The 21,467-nt window shown below is 40.2% G+C and overlaps 1 protein-coding gene across 5 annotated transcripts in view; it reads right to left on the bottom strand.

The window, feature by feature from the left end:
* LOC121269822 (protein unc-13 homolog C-like) overlaps nt 1-21,467 on the bottom strand; it is a 599,906-nt gene that overhangs the window by 326,746 nt on the left and 251,693 nt on the right. For all 5 annotated transcript variants that reach the window (XM_041174809.1, XM_041174810.1, XM_041174811.1 and 2 more), the window contains one exon: nt 7,510-7,574. In XM_041174809.1, the coding sequence (XP_041030743.1) occupies nt 7,510-7,574 (65 nt within the window). The remainder of the gene's footprint in view (nt 1-7,509; nt 7,575-21,467) is intronic.

Here is a 21,467-nt window from a genome sequence, read left to right as displayed (position 1 = left end):
TCAGTTCCCAGAAGTTGGACTTGTTACCTCTGGATAAAACTCAGGCCGGTATTTCAGGAGTTCTGATTATTTGGCTCCCCATATTTGAGCCAATCAGCTGCAACATTTTGTCTCATTTTGTAGCATCATGCACACTTTTGCAATATGAGCATATGATAGACATAATGCATTGAATAATACAGATATGATCTTGCACAGTTTTAGATTAACAAAATTGGGAACGATCATATCAATTAGCTTTCCTGTGTAGGTTCCAGCTACAAACATATCTTGTGCACAAGACTTGGAGTTTTATCCTTCTGACAATCACCAGCATTTCAAAACCATTGAAGCTTTAAGGATTTTTTCTCTTCCTGAAAAAAAGCTATCGCAGTCACTAAACAGCTTAAATACCAGAGAATTTCAAGGCAATGGCTTTGATTTTGAATTCCTTTTGCATTTAATGAGACCAATTCAATATAGGAATTACTCAGGTCTCTAAGAACATTTCAAAGCTAAAGGCTTCTTTTCGTCATCCCTATAAATCTTCAGTTATAGTTCTATAGCCCCTCCTGAACATCTTCCTGCAAACTCAAAATATTTTGAGGTAATAATGCCCTGCCAGTTGCAAATGGTTGGCTCTTATGGAGTGCTGCTAGTTTATCCTTTCTACGATAATTCCATAGCAGACCTTTAGATATTTTCTCTCACCTGTTGGCCCTCATAATGAGCTACTCTCATGACAAAACAAAAATACTTCCTCCTTTTGAGCAACTGTCCTTGCAAACTCCACTAACCATTAAGCTCCACTAACCATCATTAGGAATCCATTCAGCTTCTCCTTGGCTTCAGATATACCTCTGCTAGATTTCATAGTTTAAATTCCAGGTTAGCCCTATAACACTTCCCAGGATAAGTTATCTGAACCTACGTCACCTTCTCAGCATAAATTCCATTATGTTAGAAAGTCATTCATGTATTCATTCTAAACAAAATGCCCCTTGACTAATCAACATTATACTGTTTGTGGCAGGTAGTACAGAAGGATATACTGCTGGAGGCAGGTATGTACTTGTTTGATCAGTTCCCTTAATGGTGTCCATAAGGTCTGGTAGCATCCAGGTGTGTTTCGATATACATTCAGTACTGCTGAACGTAGTTGGGGAATTCGGAATCCCACATTAGGTACCTTGCAATTGACTTGGCCCAGAGGTAAAATATGATTATTTGTCTCACTCATTTCTTCCCATGATTGCAGCTTCTTTACCCTAGTTCAGGTGTAGAGTGGGAGCACTCAATGCTGGCTGTTCACTTTCTCGTTGTAACTGCAAGAGTTTCTTCAATGTTCAGTAGTGTGTGTCTCTGCACTCAGATTAATGCACTAATATAACACAAAGGAATGTATTTTCCACATATTGTAGTGCACAGCAATGTGATTAATACTAATCACTGTATATGACAACTTAACAAACATCAACATGGCGTGCACACTCATTGTCTGAAACATTTTGACAAATGGTAAACAAACATCGAATTAAATTAACTTTAGGCTGCTAAAACAGATCAAGGCTGGAGTGTAATTTAGAAGACTGCCAGAGGGAGCTACCTAGCAATTTAGAATTTGCAACTTGATATAGGTCAATTGGATCCATCCTCCATAATTGATGTATTCATTCACTGGCAGAAAATATTTATCAGTGTTCAATCTGCTCTAGCATAGGAGAACTGACATTAATACATACAAACTGCAAATCTTCCAACAACAACAAATTGGCATAAAAATTAGCAACAGAATATTACCTCTTAAACTTCTGCAGGATACTGGCACCAATCTCAGATCCTCATGAAATTACCTGAGGTTTATTTCTTTCTAGTACTTCCATAAATAGTGAGACTGCACCAGAGAACTGCAGAAAGCTAATGTAATTCCGATATTCATAAAGGAATGTGACATGAATCACAGAATTATAGACCCATTTGTCAAACGCCAGCAGAATGGAAAATGCCATAAAGTAAGATGTTTTATAGGGCAATATGATTATCTAAAGAGCACAAAATCTACTCAAATAATTGTAATGGGAATGAATGGAAAATCAGCTTGCTGGATTTAAAACTGTATTAATACAAGTAGGAAGGAAGGTGATAATAAACAGAAATGTCTCTGGTGCAGCAGGCAGTGACTTGAGGTCCAGAGTGCTACTGGGTGTTTGATATTTGTACCACCCATTAACAATGTGGCAAGTTAGTCATTTTCATTTTAGGTTCTCACAATTGACCTCAGCAGTTCTGGGACAGGCAGGATATAATTAATCAGTGCTCACACTGCAAGTTGCTATCCAGTACCCCTGCTCTCTACTAAACTCGTATTGAAAAATGACTACTTGTATAAGGTACAAAAGGTCTGCCAAAATCCATAGTATACATAAAGTGAATTATGATTTCAGGAATTGGAAGGACAAAAAGGGGAGAATTAACAAGAAGCAAAATACCCAGAAAAAGAACAAAAAGTTTTAAAGATTTTTTTTTGCATTCTACTGCACATTTGTCCACACGACAGCTAACGTTTTAACTTTCTTGGTGTAAAAATACACCTCATTGGGCTCTACAAAAGGGGAAGGTGGACACAGAAAGAAGTAGCTGAAATGTGTTGCAAAGGATAGGTTTTCAGGAGAATTTTGAAAAGTAAGTTTACCATTCTTTTTAGAGCAGCTATAACTTTTTAAATAAGCTAGTGTGAAAGGAACCATCTCAGGTGAAGACCTAAGCCTGAAACCGGAGTAGCTGAAATAATAGGCACAGTTGATTCTAGTTTGCTCGTGTTAATGACTATAGCTCTACCAACGTTAATCCATCTCCCTCATGCAGTCAGTCAGAGGGACTCCCTCAAGCCAACTCGATACCAGCGTTGTTCAAATAAAAAGACTCAAAGACTGACAGAGATACATTAAGCAAGCAACAACGAATTATAATCCTTCTTAACTGTTTGGATTTTTAACAGAGTTCCTGATGGTGACGCTCCTTTCAAATTGGGATTGTACTATAATGTAATATTGAACCAGCTTTCCCCCAAACCACTAATCCCTGAACCTGAGAAATATGAAGTGGTTGTGCATTCATTATTAAAAATCACTATTGCCATGATCAAATCACAAAGCCCTTCATGGGTCAGACAATGAACAACACTTTAGAGTACATTCTTTAAATATTCTCTATTCAACTACACGATCGTGTGTAAAACTTAATAGATTATGTGTGGCTCATTTTGAATATCCATACATAAAGGTTTATGGAAACCAAATTCCTATTCTTTGTGTATTTATAAAAATTCTAATAAAACGCAATTATACGTAAGAACATTTTCACAACGAGAGGAACCATTGATCAGTATAAGTAAATTAAGGACTTCAAGAAAGATGTAAAGTTGATAAACTACCAGGATTAATTATAATGGACCAGAGGGTGAGTTGAATGGTAGATCACGCTCCAAGTGAAAGGCTTCTGTGAGAGCAAGATCTGGGGTCAGGTTTTTATTTTTTTGTGGGAGGTGGCGGGGGGAAAGAGAGGGGAACCGCAGGAGAATCGAATTACATCGCCCAAGGTTCCGCAGATTTATTCAAGTAGTATTCCCTTACGCTGGAAGTATTTGTAGTTTTTGGGCTTTCGTTACGAGGAAGTTTTACTAAAGTTACTATATAAATAATCATCTACACAGAGTGCACGCAAGACATTTAGACATAATGCATGCAATGAAATCTGTTCAATTTTCTGCACATTGGAAATAATTGTTAGAGCAACACAAAAATGGCTAAGGTCACATACTGGAATCACTGGAAACACAGCCAGTGCCATTGACCATCTCAAAAAATTTGGTACTGATTTGCTTATATGGCAGAGGGATCATGGAGTGGGAAGTTCTGATCATAACATGACAGGCATTCAGGGAAGGAATTCCAGAGTACGAGGCTCGACAGCTGAGGGCACAGTGACCAATGGTGAAGGAGGAGGAACTGGATGACGCACAAGAAATCAGAAATAGAAGAGCTTAGACTTTGGCACAGGGAGTGAGGCGGTGGGATCTTCATATTGCCCGAGGAGGTTATAGAATTAGTGAGGCCCTTGGGCATGAGAATGAGAATTTTAAAGTTGAGATGGGTGACTAGGAGAATCAGGGTGACAGATCAGCAGGAACATGTGCAGGATGGGATATAGGCAGCAGAGTTTAGGCAGAGATAAAGCTTATGGGAAGTGAAGTTTGGATGGCCGACTGCCTCTCTGTATCTTCCAAGGCCTTCCAAATTTATCTGTTACAGGCCTACAAACTTCTCTACAACTGCTTGGATTATATTTCTTCTCAGCATTTTTAGTTGGCCCATTTCTGTTGTGTCTGATGACTGCAGTTGCCTCACCGCAACATCATCATTTTTCCTCCACCAGGGCCCACCTCTAACCTCAAGGCCCAGTTCTGTGCTTCCCTCAATTCTCAAGCCTTCACTTTCAATACCTCATTCCACAATAAGCATTGGCAATAAAAATGCTTATTTTATAGAAACATCAGGAATTAGATTTTGAGTCCTCTTACTTGTACAACAATGTATTGGAATATCATAGGCTTTGCTGTTGATATTTTATCCATTGATTTTGACAGACAGAAAACACCTGCAGCGTATTAAGCCCCTTAGTGGAGCCTTGGACTCGAAAATTGACATTCAGAACTCCGAGATAGAGAAGGATTGAACAGGCTCAAGCACCAACCTACTGAGAATTGTAGGAGATTTCAAGGTTTGCTTAATAACCTGTCTTGGCACCAACACATTCAGTTGTACCTTTGCAAATCATACATAAAGTATATACAATGGAGAGTAAGAATTCAGACATGCCGCTATACATATATGAATGTACTCTCAGATTATCACACTTGGCGAAAACAGTCTAAAATGCTCTGAGCTACTGAGCTGAAGCCTACAACTGACAAGCGTATTCCAATTTCCAGAGTTCCTGACCAGTCACTGAATAACCCGTGTTCTAATTGCAACATTTCGCTTAAAGTATGCAAACAGGTTTAAAATGCTATCTGCTGCTCAACTGTAGCTTGAAGCGCATAACACATTTCAATTAGCAAAATTCCCTGGCCAAAAAACAATTAAACTCAGAATGGCCTGGGTACTATTTACTTATCTATTAGACCATGGGGAGGAATCGTCCCAGAATTGCACTAAGTGCAGTAGCGAGCGTGAAAAATGTTTTACCCGCCAGCCGCAATGACAGGTTTTCGCACCACATCATCCACTCCCCACCTCATTAATTATGCAGCCACAGGAAACACGCCGTCTCACTGGCGGGTAGCCTCCGAATCGCCCACCACGCTATTACCTCACTGTTTCCTCAGTCCGGAATCTAAACAGCCATATCTAAACAGCAGCTGCGGGCACAGTTCTCAATGCCTGCAGCCCAGGTCTGCTCCAGTAAAAGCATGGTCCTGAAAGCCAAGACAAGTTCAGTAACCCATCACTGGAATGCCCTTTGGAAGCTCGCTGTGTTGTGCTCTCTCCCCTGACCCACCCCCCGCCCTCCCCCAACATCCCACCGTCCCACTCTGGCTGCAGGAGGTCCAGCAAGCTTGCCACTCCAGCTTGGGAAGTGGTGGTCAGTGCCAATGCCGCACAGAAGAGGTTGGCCATCCAGTGCAGAAAGAGGATAAATGATCTCATCCGTGCCGCCAGGGTAAGGCGATCATCTCATCACTCTAAACTCACACACTCAAGCCCATCACACATTCACTGGCATCTCACTCACTGCCAGCAAAAGCGACATCACCACTCACTCTCTGACATGCACCCTTACATCTCCATCTGGCCTCATCTCCCCTGGAGACTGCCTCCTCATCCTTCACCATCTTGAGGCCACTTGCACAGATCAACACGTGCCCCATACACACCCTGGGATACCCCACTTCCCCAGTGCAGTCCTCACCCTACAGCCTCTTCTCTTGCCTGAGGACCTTCTCCCCCTTCCCCAAGCAAACCCTGCAGCTGTTGAAAAGCCCCTCCTGCCCTATAGCTGGTTTGGTAGGTAGGGACCAGCCCGTGAGCCCCCCTAAAAGTGATGGGTGCTGCCTGTGAAGCCTGGCACTGATGACTGCGAGTGCTGCCTGAAGCAAGGTAGGCAAACAAACCTCCAAGTCCCGAGTGAAGTGCAGCCTGCCAGATGCACGTCACTTATGTACGGTTGTGAAACATTCAGTGTGTAATCATGCCAACGTGTCTGGATGATCCAGCATGGGGGGATAATTCCGGCCAGCAGGCTTATAATATGATACTAAAATATTGAAACTGCAGTGGTGGGAAATGCAGCCTGCCATTGACGGGTGAAGTGGACGATCGCAAACTGGTTTTACGACAGCTAATTTTTGTATCTCCCAATATTTTCCTCTCCCGTCCGCTGTGACACTCATCCCAAATGGGGGAGAACGATTCTGCCCCGTGTTACCTTAAAGGAATATGGATGCACAGTAACAGAATACTACTGCATTGTGTGTTGCACAGTATAGCACACCTGTCCCTACAAAATTAAACCATCATTTTATCATGAGTAATGGCACTGGACAACTACTTGCATATATTAAATTATACATGGTATACCAAAAGCGCCTATATTTAACAGAGATTGGTGGTAAATGCAATACTAACCATTTCTGGTACCACATCAAACCCATAAAGCAAAGTAAATGTCATAAACATGGCCCCATGTCTGGCCCTGGTGAACTTGCCCCACTCCCCTGTTTCCTGGGACTCCGGTGTCAATCTTGGTGCAGGCCACACTGCAATACCGACAATGGCCACCACTCCCAGTGGCACTGCCGATGCTGGAGAACGGCCAGCCTCTGATTGGCCAGCAACTCCCAAAGGAGGGACATCCACTCCACGCCAAGATTTCTCAGGGCAAATTCCCCTCACAGGAGCTGGGAAGGCCCACAGAGGCAAGATAGGTGCCTGACTGGGATTAAATCTCATCAAGCCTCCTAAAAATAGCCGCGACAGAATTACCACCAGTTTTCCAGCTGGTGGACGGGTCCCCCACCGCGACCATTAAATTTTGCCCTCCGTTCTCTCGCTGTAGTTGCTGCCCATCTGCATGCTGAGTATTTGCAGCATTTTCTGCTTTTATTATACAAGCATGATTGTTGTTATGTTGTAATAAACCAAATATTTCAAAATAGTGATTTTCGGGAATGTGCAAACTATGAATTAGATGTTGTGCAAATAAAGAATTAAATCTTGCAAACAAATCTTTTTAAATGCTACTCCTTTGTTCCTCTAAAACACCTCCATAACTATTCAAGCAGCAGATTTGGCAATTTAACCCCAGTCATCAACAATGTAAAATCTAGATAGGTATGTGCAAAAAAGGTGATTCAAGGTAGGTATGTAAAAAGTAGTGTCAAAAATGATTTTGTTTAGTTGTTTAACTGTTTATCAACATTGCTGATTGGAGGTCAATATTAGAAATACATAGAATATAAATTTAACTCACCCTCCGGGGGTCTTGAAGCTTGAAAGGGTAGATGCATCAAAAACATTTCCCCTTGATAGCTGAGCCTTTAACAAAGAACAAACAAATAAATGTAAGCATTATGGAGTCCTAAACAATGCATTTGCAGTTTCAATGAAAAATTCTACATTTTTTTTTCGTTTTGCACTTATAATATGAAGTACATTATGAGAAAGTAAATTTGTGGAAGCTTATTCTTAGCAATAAATGTCCTGTTTACAAATGCATCATATATTGAACATGTGACAAATAAGAGAAATGATATCATGTATTTGTAAAGGTGGGTTCCATGCGATACAAATAGGATGTGAAATGAACATCTTTACTATGGAAACCACATAAAAAATGTAACAAAATTCAAATGATATTTTATGAAAGATGAAACACAACAATTTAGAACCTGTTGATCCACAGAACTGTTATCTGAAAAAGAACCAAGGAGAGGAGGACATAAGATGTTAGATATGCAACATTCTAAAGTTATATAATTTGCTTGTCCACTCATATATAATACTCCAGTTACTGCAGTCATGAACCCAAGGGCTATTAACTACTTACATGGAAAATAAATTAATGCAAACTTAAACCAATGGAAACCATCTCCAAAAATTATGAAATTGGTGAAAAACTAAATTAAAACTCAACAAATTCCTACACAGTAAATAGCTGCTACTGGAATGTCGTAATGATTTTAAACACAAAATCTTAAATATTTATTCCAATCATTGCACTGTCCAATTGTGAGAAAAGTAAAAGCTAATAATTTCAATTTTTACCTTTAGTTAAAAACACACCTTGTAACATGCTATTTAACTTAAGTACAGTTCCAAATTTAACTGCAACTTCAGCGCATTGCTTTTTACTATAACATTAAAAACCACTCCAGTAAGTACATTCTTGCGATATTTGTCACCTTGACCCGCAACCTTGATTGAACTTAGTTACTGACTGAATGTTTGCTTACTTTTATTTTGAGCTGCAAGCAGCTTCTGAAGCTGTTCATTAATTAAAATGGTTTTGATGCTATACTTTTACGCCATGCCAGTTGATCCCCTGATGGTGATAGGCTCAAAAATTCAGCTGCAGTATGTGTGCATCAATAACATCTGGAGGCTGTTGCTATATTGTTGTGCTGGAGTCCACTAGAGATTAGATTGTACAAGGAGAAATGAGATTGTTGTGCTTTTCTCATTTCATGATTTATGTTCTTATAAAATCAAGCTGTTAGCACCGATAATGCCAATTAGAAATATTAATTGTACTTTGTCAAACGTTAATATACATAAATTATCATTTATTTAATGTAACTAATAAGAGTTTGAAGAAAACAGAACATTAATAGACAATAAATGTGGTGAAAAGATACTTAAACACTGACAAGTGACCACCACAGCTTATATAACTTGTTATAATTAGGAAGTTTGGAGCGTGAAGCATAAGCAAAGATTTCATCTTGCCAAGTATGCAATAGGTCAGATGACAACACTGAATCGTAATGCATATCGGGCCCAATAGCCGTCCCTTTTAAAACAGGAATTCCCTACTTGGCATCGTGGTGGGAGAGCCATCAGCACAAGGAGTGCAGCAGTTAAAGGAGAAAGCCCATTTCCGCCAACCGAGGGCAACTAGGAATGGGAAATGACACGGTTTTGCATTACCCACATCCCGGCAACGCATATATAGGGCCTTAATTGCCCACTTAAGGGCCTCAATTGGTGGGGGCGGGGGTTCATCCACAGTCCTTCCCGCCATGGACCCAATTGGAGGTGGAGTCAAGAAAGTGGCAAAGTCCCCACCTGCGCACCCCCCCCCCCCCACCCCCCCCGTGCCATCAAACTTGCAAACAGAGGAGGAAGGCACAAGATTCCATCCATAGAGTCATAGAGCCGTACTTATGGCACAGGAGGAGACCATTTGGCCCATTGAGTCCATATCAGCTCTCCGTAGAGTAATCCAGTTAATCCCATTCGCCTGCTCCATCTCTGTAATCCTGTAATCTTATTTCCGTCAAGTGCCCACTCAATTTCTATTTGAAATCAATGAGTGTCTCTGTTTCCCTTACTGTCATGGGCAGAATGTCCAGGCCATTACCATTCATTGCATAATAAGTTTTCCCTCATATTTCCCCTGCACCTTTTGCTCAGAACCTTGAATCTGTGCCCCTAGTCTTTGTACCATCAGCTAACGGGACAGCTTTTCCTTGTCTACCCCACCCAGCCTAACCTTGTAGCTAACATCCCCATCCCTGGAACCAGCTTGGTAAATCTCCTTTGCACCCTTGCAAGAACCTTCACATCCTTCCTTAAATGTGGTGATCAGAACTGGATGCAATACTCTAGTTGTGTCCGAACAAGTGCTTTATAAAAGTTCAGCGTATCCTCCCTGCTTTTGTACTCAGTGCCTCTATTTATGAAGCCCAAGATCCAATATGCTTTGATAACCACACTCAATATGTCTGGCTACCTTCAAAGATCGATGCAAATACATCCCCAGGTCCCTCTGCCCCCGCACACAACCTTCAGAACTGTGCCATTTAGTCTATATTGGCTCACCCTATCACTTCTGTCAAAATGCATCACCTGATACCTCCTTGTTTTAACTCCATCTGCCACTTGTCTACTTCGAAGTCTCTTTGGACCTCTACTCTTTTCTAGCTTTTCGCTATTTAGAAAGTGAAAAGCATTTTTTTTCCCAACCAGACATCTAAATTACAACCCTGTGACAGTCTAAAGTTACAATTGTTGCAGCAACTCAAAATTTGACTGCGATTCCACAAAATGGTGAATTTAACATTGCAGAAAATGTCATCTGCCAAACCTGGTGCTAAGTTGGCCAAAGATTTTATGAAAATTCAATTTTCCCACAAGAAAAAGAAAATTTGAAGATTCTACTGATGTTTTTTGAAAACATATGTTTATTTGATAGCCTGAGATATATAGCAGACTTCAATATAATTGGCTTCTAAATCTTTTCTACATTACTTCCACCATGCATTTCTTTTTAAACACAAAATAATGTCAATTTAGTCTCCAGCGAAGCTTAAAACAGAAATATAAGTCTTACTCGCTTTTACTGGGTAACATTTTATAACTAGGTTAGTGCTACAGTTGGGTTTTGAGAACAGTTTTCATGTAGACCTATGGAATAAACTCCAACTTACTTCCCCCTATTGTAAAATGTCACATTTGGATGTGCCTATTTTAAGCAGCATGTTATAAGTAAAGGGTGAGAGGCTCAAAAGTTCAGAGAAATTCTGAAATTGGTCACTTTAACTGAAGGAATGAGTGAAAAGTAGGAAAGCCTTATCTTTGCAATTTAACTGATTCCTCTGTTAAGCGTTCTGAATGGGAACTTAAGTATTGCATGTACTGGAATTTATGGAAGCAGGATATTTGTCAAGAGAGGACTGTTACATTTAGAGTTGCCACAAATAAACCTATTTGGAAACTGTAATCTGATATGTAACATACCTCTAAGACAAGTGCTGTAATGTAAGATCACAATGGCAGAGTTGTGCGGGCTACCTCTGTAGAAGAGTCTCAAGTTAGACACTAAAGAGTGAAGACTGAATTTTGAGTTGTGAGCACAAGTGCAGCTGCTGAGTTTAGATTGTAAATAAACAGCATGTGTTTATTCTAACAACAATCTCCTGATGTTCTCTGTCTCTGTACCAACTCGGTCACTCCGAAACAAGCATGCAACCCAGATCCTTTAGCCCCAACAAACCAAAGGGCACTGGATCCAAAATAAACTTTTAGCTCTAGTGTTGACTTATACTTTTTCCATTGATTCTGTCCAAGCATGTTGTTATTTTAAGAGGGAAAGCGGATAGGCTTGCCACACACATACAGCTTCAATTACAAGGATCGTACATTACAATGCTAATATCTCAGTTACTTTATTGAATGAAGCTTGCAGTTCTCTGCTAATAGCAAAAATCTCTATGGGGTCTTTATCCTGCAAAGTATAACATCTTCATAAACACACAATTAAAATACATAAATATATCTGAAAAAACAATCTGCTTAAATGGAGTGATAAAGAGGACATGGATGTCAGATCCAAGCTGAACATGCGACACATGTCCTCACCATCTTCACCAAGCTTTTAGTCATCAATCCTTTGTCCTGGTGTCCACTGTTGCCTGACTATGCCTCCTGTGAAATGTCCGGGAGTTCTTTATTAAAAGATATTGTTGCTATTCCTTTGAACGGAGTACTGGATATTTACAGAATGTTTCTGCAGGTATGCTTATGGAAACAAGTCAAATATTCCCATTATCTCAAACTTTGCAAAAGAGAAATAGTTGCTTTTTAGATCCATATTGTGCAGGTATATCTAGAGATTACTCCTAATCTATGCAATCCAAGGTTTTTCATTTGGGCAAAAGATCAACTAAGTACTGTTTTAATAAAATAAAAACAGATCAATTGTTGTTTTTTAAATCTGACTTGCATGTAAGAATTCTTCAAACTATGAGCTGTTGTGGAAATGAAGAGGCTGGTCTGCAATACCCATGTTCACAAGGATGGCAAGTTAAAGTTATGTCCCAATTTACCCCTGCTACCCCCACAGTGGACTCCGTTTATAATGCTGTTTTTTGGAACTCAACAATGGGGCATGTTCAAAAATGGGGTTGTGGATTTGCCATTAAAATAAGTCCTGTGTCAAAACAATTCACCTACGGGTCTACTGTAAGCTATTATAGTTCACTTTAAGTACATTTTGCTTTCATTTCAAAAGATGATGGCAAATTGTTTAGGTTGGATTCAAAAAACATTTAGCTTTTTTACATTTTAAGTTCCAATAGTGATTTGCAATATTTCTTTTAGTGAAACTCAGAAACCATCAGGGCAGACAGTAACAAAGTGGTAATGTCACTGGGCTAATAATCCAGAGGCCCAGGTTAATGCTCTGGGGACATGGCTTCGCAGCAGCTGGTGGAATTTGATATCAATTAATTTGAAAAAAAGTTCTGGAATTGAAAGCTAGTCACAGTAACAGTGAGCATGAAAATTTCAATGATCATTGTAAAAATCCATCTGGTTCACGAACGTCCTTTAGGGAAAGAAATCAGCTGTCCCCTGCCTGTGACTCCAACCCAAAACAACGTGGTTGACTCACTGCCCTCTGAAATGGCTAAGCAAGCCACTCAGTTTGAGGGTGATTAGGGACGGGCAACAAATGCTGGCCTTGCCTCCGACACCCACATCCCATGAAAGAGCGAAAAAAAAACACAGCACCTGTTTTGGATGGCTCAAGCTGACGGCAATTCATATTAGTGGACTACTAAAAAAAAAAAATCTTAAAGGAATGTTCACAATTTGTTTTTTTTTAAATAAAAAGAGCTTATATGATTGTCACACGTAGTCCATTTCATGCTGTGTTAATTTTATGGAAATATTAAAAAATAGCAGTGGTGGGGCAGCATCCTGTCCTCTCAGCGATGCAGTCAAACTGGATCCCATCTTAGATCTATCCACGATGTGGAGGCTTGCACTTGACTTGCAGAGAGAAATCAATCTTTCCCTGTACAGAACCCAGAGGAGTCTTTGAAACAAGTCAAAATTGCCCAGCCTAATTAAAAGCACTTCTTTTTAGCCTTGAGGTAAGCCAAAGCAACTATAGCCTTCCATAATTAAGGCCGACTAGAAAATGTAACATTAAGCATGAAACCATTTAATCATTAAAATGTATGCATAATTTCAGATATGTACATACAATTGTTCATTATAATTCTAATTTTTATCAGGTACTTTATTAATAAAATAATTCTTCCATAAAAAAGTGACTGCCGTAATTCAAAGAACTACATTGCTGCAAGTAAGGCGTACTTCATTCTGTCAAAATACAAAATCTTTAAGAACACTTGGACAGCCGCAAGGTTTCAAAAATCACAAGAAAGCAATAACTCCGCAACATGGATTAGAGGAGGTGGTGGGCAGGAGATTTCTACAAATTACACTGCAGAGTTAGAAATGCTTGAAAAGAAATTATTTCAAAGTCCACCTATTTAAAAAAAAAATACTTTAAAGACATAGATGCCCTGAAATTATACAGGTAATGACGCCAGCAGTTTCCCAGGATTGCTTTCACTAGCAGCCTCCTACGCTGAACCCTACTTGTGCTTGAGGAGTCAGTTGGCACAAGCATTACTTGGTCCCACTTTTGGTACCTGCCTGCCCTACACCAACAGGCATTTGGCTGTTCAGTTGGCTACCCACCCTTGCCCCAGGAGGAATGCCAATCACAAACCCCCTCTTTGACAATGCTGTGACTGAACTACAATAAATTAAAGAAAATCTGTGTCTACCTTCGGGTTCCTGGCCATTCAAAAGATAGATTCTGCCTGGACACTGGTGACAGCCAGCTCAACTTCAAACCAACTCTTTTGACCACTCCACTGCCTCTGAATTGTCAGGCTGCTTGCCCTGCATCCAGTACTGGCTGAGCAGAAATTTCCTACAACTAAACATTCAAAGTTTGAAGCCACTGCTTTCGGTCTCCATCGTAGACGCCACTCCCTAGCCACCAACTCCATTCCTTTCCTGAGCAATTGTCTTGAGTAAGACAGTTTGCAACCTTGGTAACGTATCTAACAGAGATGATCTTCTGACCACAGGTTTGCATGATGACCAAAGCTACCTACTTCCAACTCCATTAAATAGCCCATCTCCACCCTGCCTTAGCTCATCTGCAGTTCAAACTGTCACCCATCCCTTTGCTGCCTCTGTGCTCAATTATTCCCATGCTCTCCTAACTAGTCCTCCACCTTGCATTTTCTGTGAAATTGGGATCATCTAAAACCCCACTGCCCTCATCTTAACTCACACCAGGACCCATTTACTTATCATCTTGATGCTCTTGACCTACATTGATTTATGGCCCATTCTCCTCCATGTTTTTACATCCCTCCATGGCCTCTCCCCTCCTGATCGCAGTAACCACCTCCAACACTACAAACTTGAAAGAACTATGCATTTCGCTGATTCTGGCCTCTAGTGCATCCTGATTTTAATTGCTCTGCCAGTGGCTTCAGCTATTTAGGCTCTATGCTCTGGAATTCCCTCCCTAAACATCTCTGCTTCCTTTTACCTTTCTCCATCTTTAAGATGCTTCTTAAAACCTACTGCTTTGATCAAGTTTTTTGTTAGCTCTTGTAATATCTCCTTATAAGGCTTGGTGCAAAATTTTAATTGATAACGTTTCTGTGTTACCAGGTGAATTGGCAAAAGCTGTTGAAAGTGCTGGAGGCTGAGTTGACAGAGATAAAAGAGTGATTGTAGCTCTGTGCATGGGAGAGTCTGGTACAATTACAACATTAATTGGTGAGACTGACTGGTGTAATTGGGTGTGGGGTGGGACGAGGCTGCTTCCTATCACAATTGCTCTTTAACATCTATTTGGAGACCCTGATAAAAGAAGCTCTAGGTAAAGTACAGAAAGGTGTCAAAATAGGAGGCCAATTGCTATCAGTAGTGCAATTTGCAGACGACCTGCATATACTAACGTATAGAATGAATCAGGTGGACAGCTTACGGAATGAAATTTAATGTAATAAAAAAATGAAAGTTATGAAGATTGGAAGAAATAATAGTGGGAAAACAGAGATCAAGATAAACGGTCAACAGCTGGAACAGGTATCACAATTTAAGCATCTTGCCAGAAGATGATTATTGGCACAAAGAAATCAGAACTAGTATAGCATTGGCAAAGAATACATTCTCAAAACAAAGTATTGCTCAGAAAATACATGAGTAGAGATCTTATGAAAATAATGATCAAGGTTGTGATCTGGAGTGTCTTGTTGTACGGGGCTGAAAAGTGGACCTAAAGAAAAGCTGGAATCTAAAGACCAGAAAGTTGTGAAATGTGGCTCTGGAGGAGGATGGAGTGGATCAGTTGGGGAGAATGCAAGAGCAATGAAGAAGTTCCCAGGAGGAAAGATCATTAGTAAATAAGATCAAGAAAAAACACAAGATAGGATTGGCCATATTCTAAAGCATGAAAACTTGAAGGAGGTAACTGGAGGAAGATTAGAGAGATGTAGACCAGAATGGAGAAAGGGATTGGTGATATTAGGCAACTTGAAATTGAAAATGGGAGGCTCCTACGAGCAACTGAAGAGGAAAGCAGAAGGTGGAGAAATGAGCACAGGACCAGCCCTTAGGCAGATCACTAAACAAAACACTCCTGTGCAGCACATTGGGATGTTTTACTACAGTGAAGGTGTTATATAAATACAAGGTGTTGTTGTTGATGGGGCCCACTTGTGCTGTTATGGAGGTCAGTGTACCAGCCACTACTACTAGCCAATTTTTTGGTAAGCCTCAGGAATGGGAACTCCAGTTTTGGGTCATCCCACCTATGGCTCCACCAGCTTCCCCTTCCCCAAGCCCTCAGCTATCGTTTACTTTGTAAGGGGTGGACAGAGCATCTGCTTCTTACCTGGTAACCAGGAAGCTCCCAGAAATGACAGAGACCCAATATAGCCAGTTTTCTGGCAGTTCTGCCAGTCTACTACTGAAGTTGCAGGAGCAGATTGGTAAAACTCCAGTGGAATTTCAGGGTCAAACGATCTAAAACATAAGAACAGATTCTGCCTAGAACAATAAATATCAATTGTCAAAAATTCAAAAGGAATCGAGTTAAATATTTACACTGCGAGAGAGAAGAGATATTGAACTGCACTCTAATGAGTTTATCCAACAATGGAACTCACTTAAAAAGGTATTTATCATAGACCCAAGAAAATTAAACTGTAGAAATAAGAAAAATAACTTTATCAAGATTCTGTTTCAGGTCTCAATCTGACCACTTATTACAAGCAGTCGTCAAACTTTTTTTTCACTGAACCCAGTTCTTTTTTACACCGGCTTCAATTTTACTTCTTGTGACAGAGATGTAAAGGATTCTGAGCCATTCAGAAGCAACATGGAAGCTTTCAATGTTAATGCACTGTGATGTATGTGAGCTATTGCTGAAGGGTCTGCAAACTAAATCAAAGAAGTTACAAGTATAACTCCATTCATGGTCAAATATGATAACTGATGGGCATGCTGTAATGAATTTGTTCCGTTTGACTTGACATGACACTTCCTGGTTCTTTGTTGGTAAAATGAATGCAAATCCACTATGACTCTCAGATCTATAGAGCCACTGTTAAATACAGTGGCATATAATGCATGCAGAAACCGAATGGAAATGAAATTGTTCAAATTCAATATCTTTAGTCATTTTTTGATCATCATAACTTATAATCCTTAAAATGCACAGCATTACATATGGAATGCCTCAAATTCTAAATGTGAACTTGACAAACCCTGTTAGATCATGCAATCAAAATGTATATTTAATATCATGTAAAGCTTCAGGTACTCTTATAAATTTCTGTATAGTAGCTGATGTCACTATCCAAAAGTTTTGACATTAATCTTGAGAACTGTTGTACAAATTAGAATTCTCAAAGCCTGAGCATAAGTTGCACAATATTCCAATTCAGTTATGCCACATAACCTCCAGATAATGTATGCATGAAGGCTGCAAAATTTCCCCCAACTTCTGACCAAATTCCATCAAGAACTAATTACTCTTTAATAATTCATATGTTCCATATATTGAATAGAATAAAACTTGCAGCAGCAATTTATTTCAGAACCACTTGATACACTACTGCTCTGCAATTCTGTTCTTCTATATCAGCAGCACTAGGGAGATCAGGAGAAGATAATCACAGCATTTCCAGTTGTGTCTCAGCATTGCACAAAAGGAAATAAATATGAAGAGAGTAGAGTAATAATCTATCACATCAGTTGGGTTACAATCAACAAGGTTGTTACTTTTTTTTTAAACAATTCATCCCTCTTCAAACTAAATATCTGGCTGCAGAGAACTATAAAGAAAGCAAAACATAATAATTAGATGACATCAATATTGGCCAGACAGTATGGGGATAATTTTAACTCCCTGCCACCCCAGCAATATAGGTAGGAGAAAGACAGGGGAGGGGAGGGGGCTAAATTCTTAACAGTGGAAAGCCCAAATTCAGCCCATCATGAAGGCTAACTGGGACAGGTAGGGAGCAGGTGAGTTACCACTCTATGCGGCTGCTTCCCTTAAATTTTGGCAGCATTTTAGATTTAGATAAAATCAACAGATGAAGGAAGGCAAGAGCTGGTGGATCCACCAGACAGGTGCTTCTCCAGCACTGCTTGTGGCCCAGGAAATGCAGGGGTGCTTTGCCCCAGCCCACCAAGCAAACTTGCCATGATTGCCCTTCTTCGCTATCATCTCCAGGCAACCTCTGGTGATTTTTCACTCCTTTGCTCCTCAAGACTGGATGCAGTCTTGTTACACAGGCCTTCCTACTCAATCGTTGTCCAGCCTTTCAATCGGGCAGGGTTCTGGCCCAAAAACAGAGAAGTTCGGAAGGGCATCAGCATTTAGTAAATGGTTAGTAAAAGTTGTTCCCCCTCCCTACCTGCCTCCCTAAAAATTTCAGAGCCAAAATTACTACAACAGTCTTAAGTAACAGATTAGCTGCTCATTGGAACTAATAATACTTTATTTGTATGACTTCTGTCAGTAATTAACTCCCACACTGCAGCAACTCACCAAAGCTCCTTCAACAGCACTTTCCAAACCCGCGACCTCTACCACCTGGAAGGACAAGGGCAGCAGATGCATGGGGACACCACTACCTACAAGTTCCCCTCCAAGCCAGTCACCATCCTGACTTGGAAATATATCACTGTTCCTTCACTGTTGCTGGGTCAAAATTCTGGAACTCCCTCCCTAACAGCACTGCGGGTTCTCCTACACCATTTGGACTGCAGCAGTTCAAGAAGGTAGCTCACCACCACCTTCTCAAGGGCAATTAGGGATGGGCAACAAATGCTGGTCTAGCCAGCAATGACCACATCTCATGAATGAATAAAAGAAAACACTCCAATGAAGATATTGACTGCTGTTGGCATACGTCTGTAGGATAACAAGAACCTTATCGACATCTACCAAACTGGAAAATGTTCATACGTCAGCCTTAAGTATCAGCAGACTAACAGACAATGGGGTGGAGTCTCAGACACACTAAATCCTACTCTCATCACACACCCAAATACATACGTTTTTGTAAGTTGTCACCAAATAACAATTGGCTGTGGGAGCTCGAGCCAATATTTCCCCTTCGTAAATCCAAGTATTGGTACCAAATGAAGCCCAATTGCATTCCAACTAATAAAAAGCAGGAGAATTCGCCAATCATCTTCAATTGCTACCATGGGACCCTTAACAGCCACCTGAATTCCAGCTTAGGTCCAGTCCTTCAAATGAAACATTCCACCTGCGATAATAGTAATAAGCTGTAAGAGCAAGTATGTGTTGCCCCTTTGAGCCAATTGCCTGCTGCCGCTCACTCTAAGGCTCACATATGAATAATGTCTATTTTGTTGAGGGGCCAGTGGGTGCCTGGCTCCAGGGAAACTGTCAACAAAGTAGGGAGAGGAAAAAAGAAAATCGAAGAAGCTTTTTAAAACAAAGTATCAGATGATCCTCATGTAGTCAGGGCTGTCTGCACTGTTAGAGCTGCCATCTTTAAATGTGATGTTGCACCCCTCATGACTGCACTGGAGTGTCAGCCTGGATACTGCCAGAGTCCTAAAAGCAGGTTTGAACCCCAAAAAGAACCAACAGTGCCAATTCAGGTGCTTAAATCAGCTAACTCCGTACAGACTGCTAGACAAATCTAGAATCCTCTTGGTCTGTGTGGCTGAGTTATTAACAGCACACATTTGCTACATCATCGGGGAACCTGGATGCTACAATCTGATGCAGGATGCTGCAATCCAGCTGGTTGAAATTCACTCCACATGCAGTTATCAACTTCAAGATCTATGCTGAATCTTATCAAGACAGGATTCAACAGTTTAAGCATGAAAAGCCTCTGACCTGCTTTACAGGCTCCAAAATTGAATTATGGAATAATGATGACTGAAACATCATGGAGCCCATTTCTATCATAGCTGCTAACTGCCTAAAACCAATAATGCGATCAGCATGACCCAGTCAAAAGGAGAATCTTTTGAAAAACCAATTTAACTTCAAACAATTTCAAATGAAGTTATAGTTTTAAGTTTTACTCTAACACATTTGCATAATTACAAACATAAAATCTTCTATGAACCAGAATAGCTGGACACTATGATGGAACAATTGTTTATTTCTTCCTATGCAATAAAAAAATACTCAGCGATATGTTTGAGAGCACGGTAACCTTTCATTAATACAGTTGAAAATTAGTTTTCACAAAAAATAAGCATTTTGATTCAGTGTCCAGTCCACCAGCTGTGAGCAACCTGATTTTAAATCACTGAAAATGACTTTTAAAAGCAGTACTGAACCATCAGTTTCATTAATGTACAGTGGTCAGCTTCTTAGTAAATTATTCCTACGCATTTAAAAACTTTGAAAATGTGTTTAATGGTGTCTTTTCATCGAGAAAGAGAAAACTATCACAATCTGAAAAACCTCCAAATGATTGCAAAAGGTGCAATCAGCGAAAACTTGCCAACCTAATTTTTTCAGTCTGGGTCACAGCCAGCTTTATGAGCAGGCTCAACGTCCAGTGCAATGTTTTCAAACCAGCATTGAAGATTGCAGAAGCTTGATTTACGCACAATGTAACTTGTGCTTAAAGTTCCTCAATTTTATAAGCTGTTTGGTCATTTCTGAGCAAAATATACCTAAGCCTTTATGCTTATAAGTAATGTGTTAATTTATTGCATTAGAGTAATTTTGAATGAGCCACATTGATATTTGGTCTGTGCCAAGCAGGTCACAAGTGCAGCGCATTGCATTACATAGAAATTTTCTAGTAGGAAGCCATTTACTAGCACATCAGTGCAGAAATAAAGTTATTTTTAATGTTTTATATACTATAACAGATGGTACTCAGTACAACATCAATGTAATTAGTCAGTGATTGCCCGAATAATTAATCAAACAAATTATGTAAGAAAATAAAAATGCAAAACCAGACAGAGCCCCAAATACATTAAGGAGCCATTTACTGCACATGCTGGTGAACCAAGAATCTGTAATAGAATGTTAAGCAATTATTTTGCAGCTACAATTCCTCATATGGTGAGTTCCTGATCTCAGCTGGGCCATTAGAATGGTATAAAGTGGAAGTGATGCAGTATTCAGTAGAGAGATCAGACCATACGTACCCTTAATTCTGCACGCCATGATCCGCTTGAGAAATACTTAGACAGATGACCATGTGCTGATTCCATCAGCCCGGAAATGGGGTGCATGGGTCACACCCACAGATGGAGAGAAAAGCAAAATGCAAACAGTTTTTTTTTTTCATCTAAGCTTTAACTAAACATTAGTCCACTGTTTGTACCTGTTGAACCTTGCAGTTGGACAGCATTCAAATAGAGTGCGACAGTCAAACTATTTTCTGTGCTTTATGCAATATCACCACTCGAGTCTGAAGGTTCTGGAAATCAGCGTGGCAGCAGGCCAGCAGATCAATCCTCGGGCGAACTGAGTGTAGGCAGCAGCAATCCATCTTATTTTTCTGGAGCCTTGGTCCCACAATAACAAAACAAAATTTGGAGCTGTTTCTCGAGGAGTCACTGGTCAGGCTGTTCAATGACTGGAACAAAAGAGCATGTCCGGCACACTTTGCTCATTTGTATGTGAAAATTGTAAATGGGACCTTACAACCATAGAACCCAATTTGCATGTTTAAAGAAGCCTCCCACTGGAAGCAGGTGGGTATACAGTTAGCTATTTTACAGGCCTACCTGAAAGCTACATTGCAACACCATTCATAAAGTATTCGCCTATTTTTCCATTTCTTCACATGAAATTTACTTTGCTGTTGTGCCCACTTACATATTTTGCCCAAAGCAGTCGGCAACTTCTCACTTGCC

Source organism: Carcharodon carcharias, chromosome 26 (assembly GCF_017639515.1).
Source record: "Carcharodon carcharias isolate sCarCar2 chromosome 26, sCarCar2.pri, whole genome shotgun sequence".
Taxonomy (NCBI): domain Eukaryota; kingdom Metazoa; phylum Chordata; class Chondrichthyes; order Lamniformes; family Lamnidae; genus Carcharodon; species Carcharodon carcharias.
Note: the sequence above shows the minus strand (reverse complement) of the source record. Positions and strands in the feature narration are given on the sequence as shown.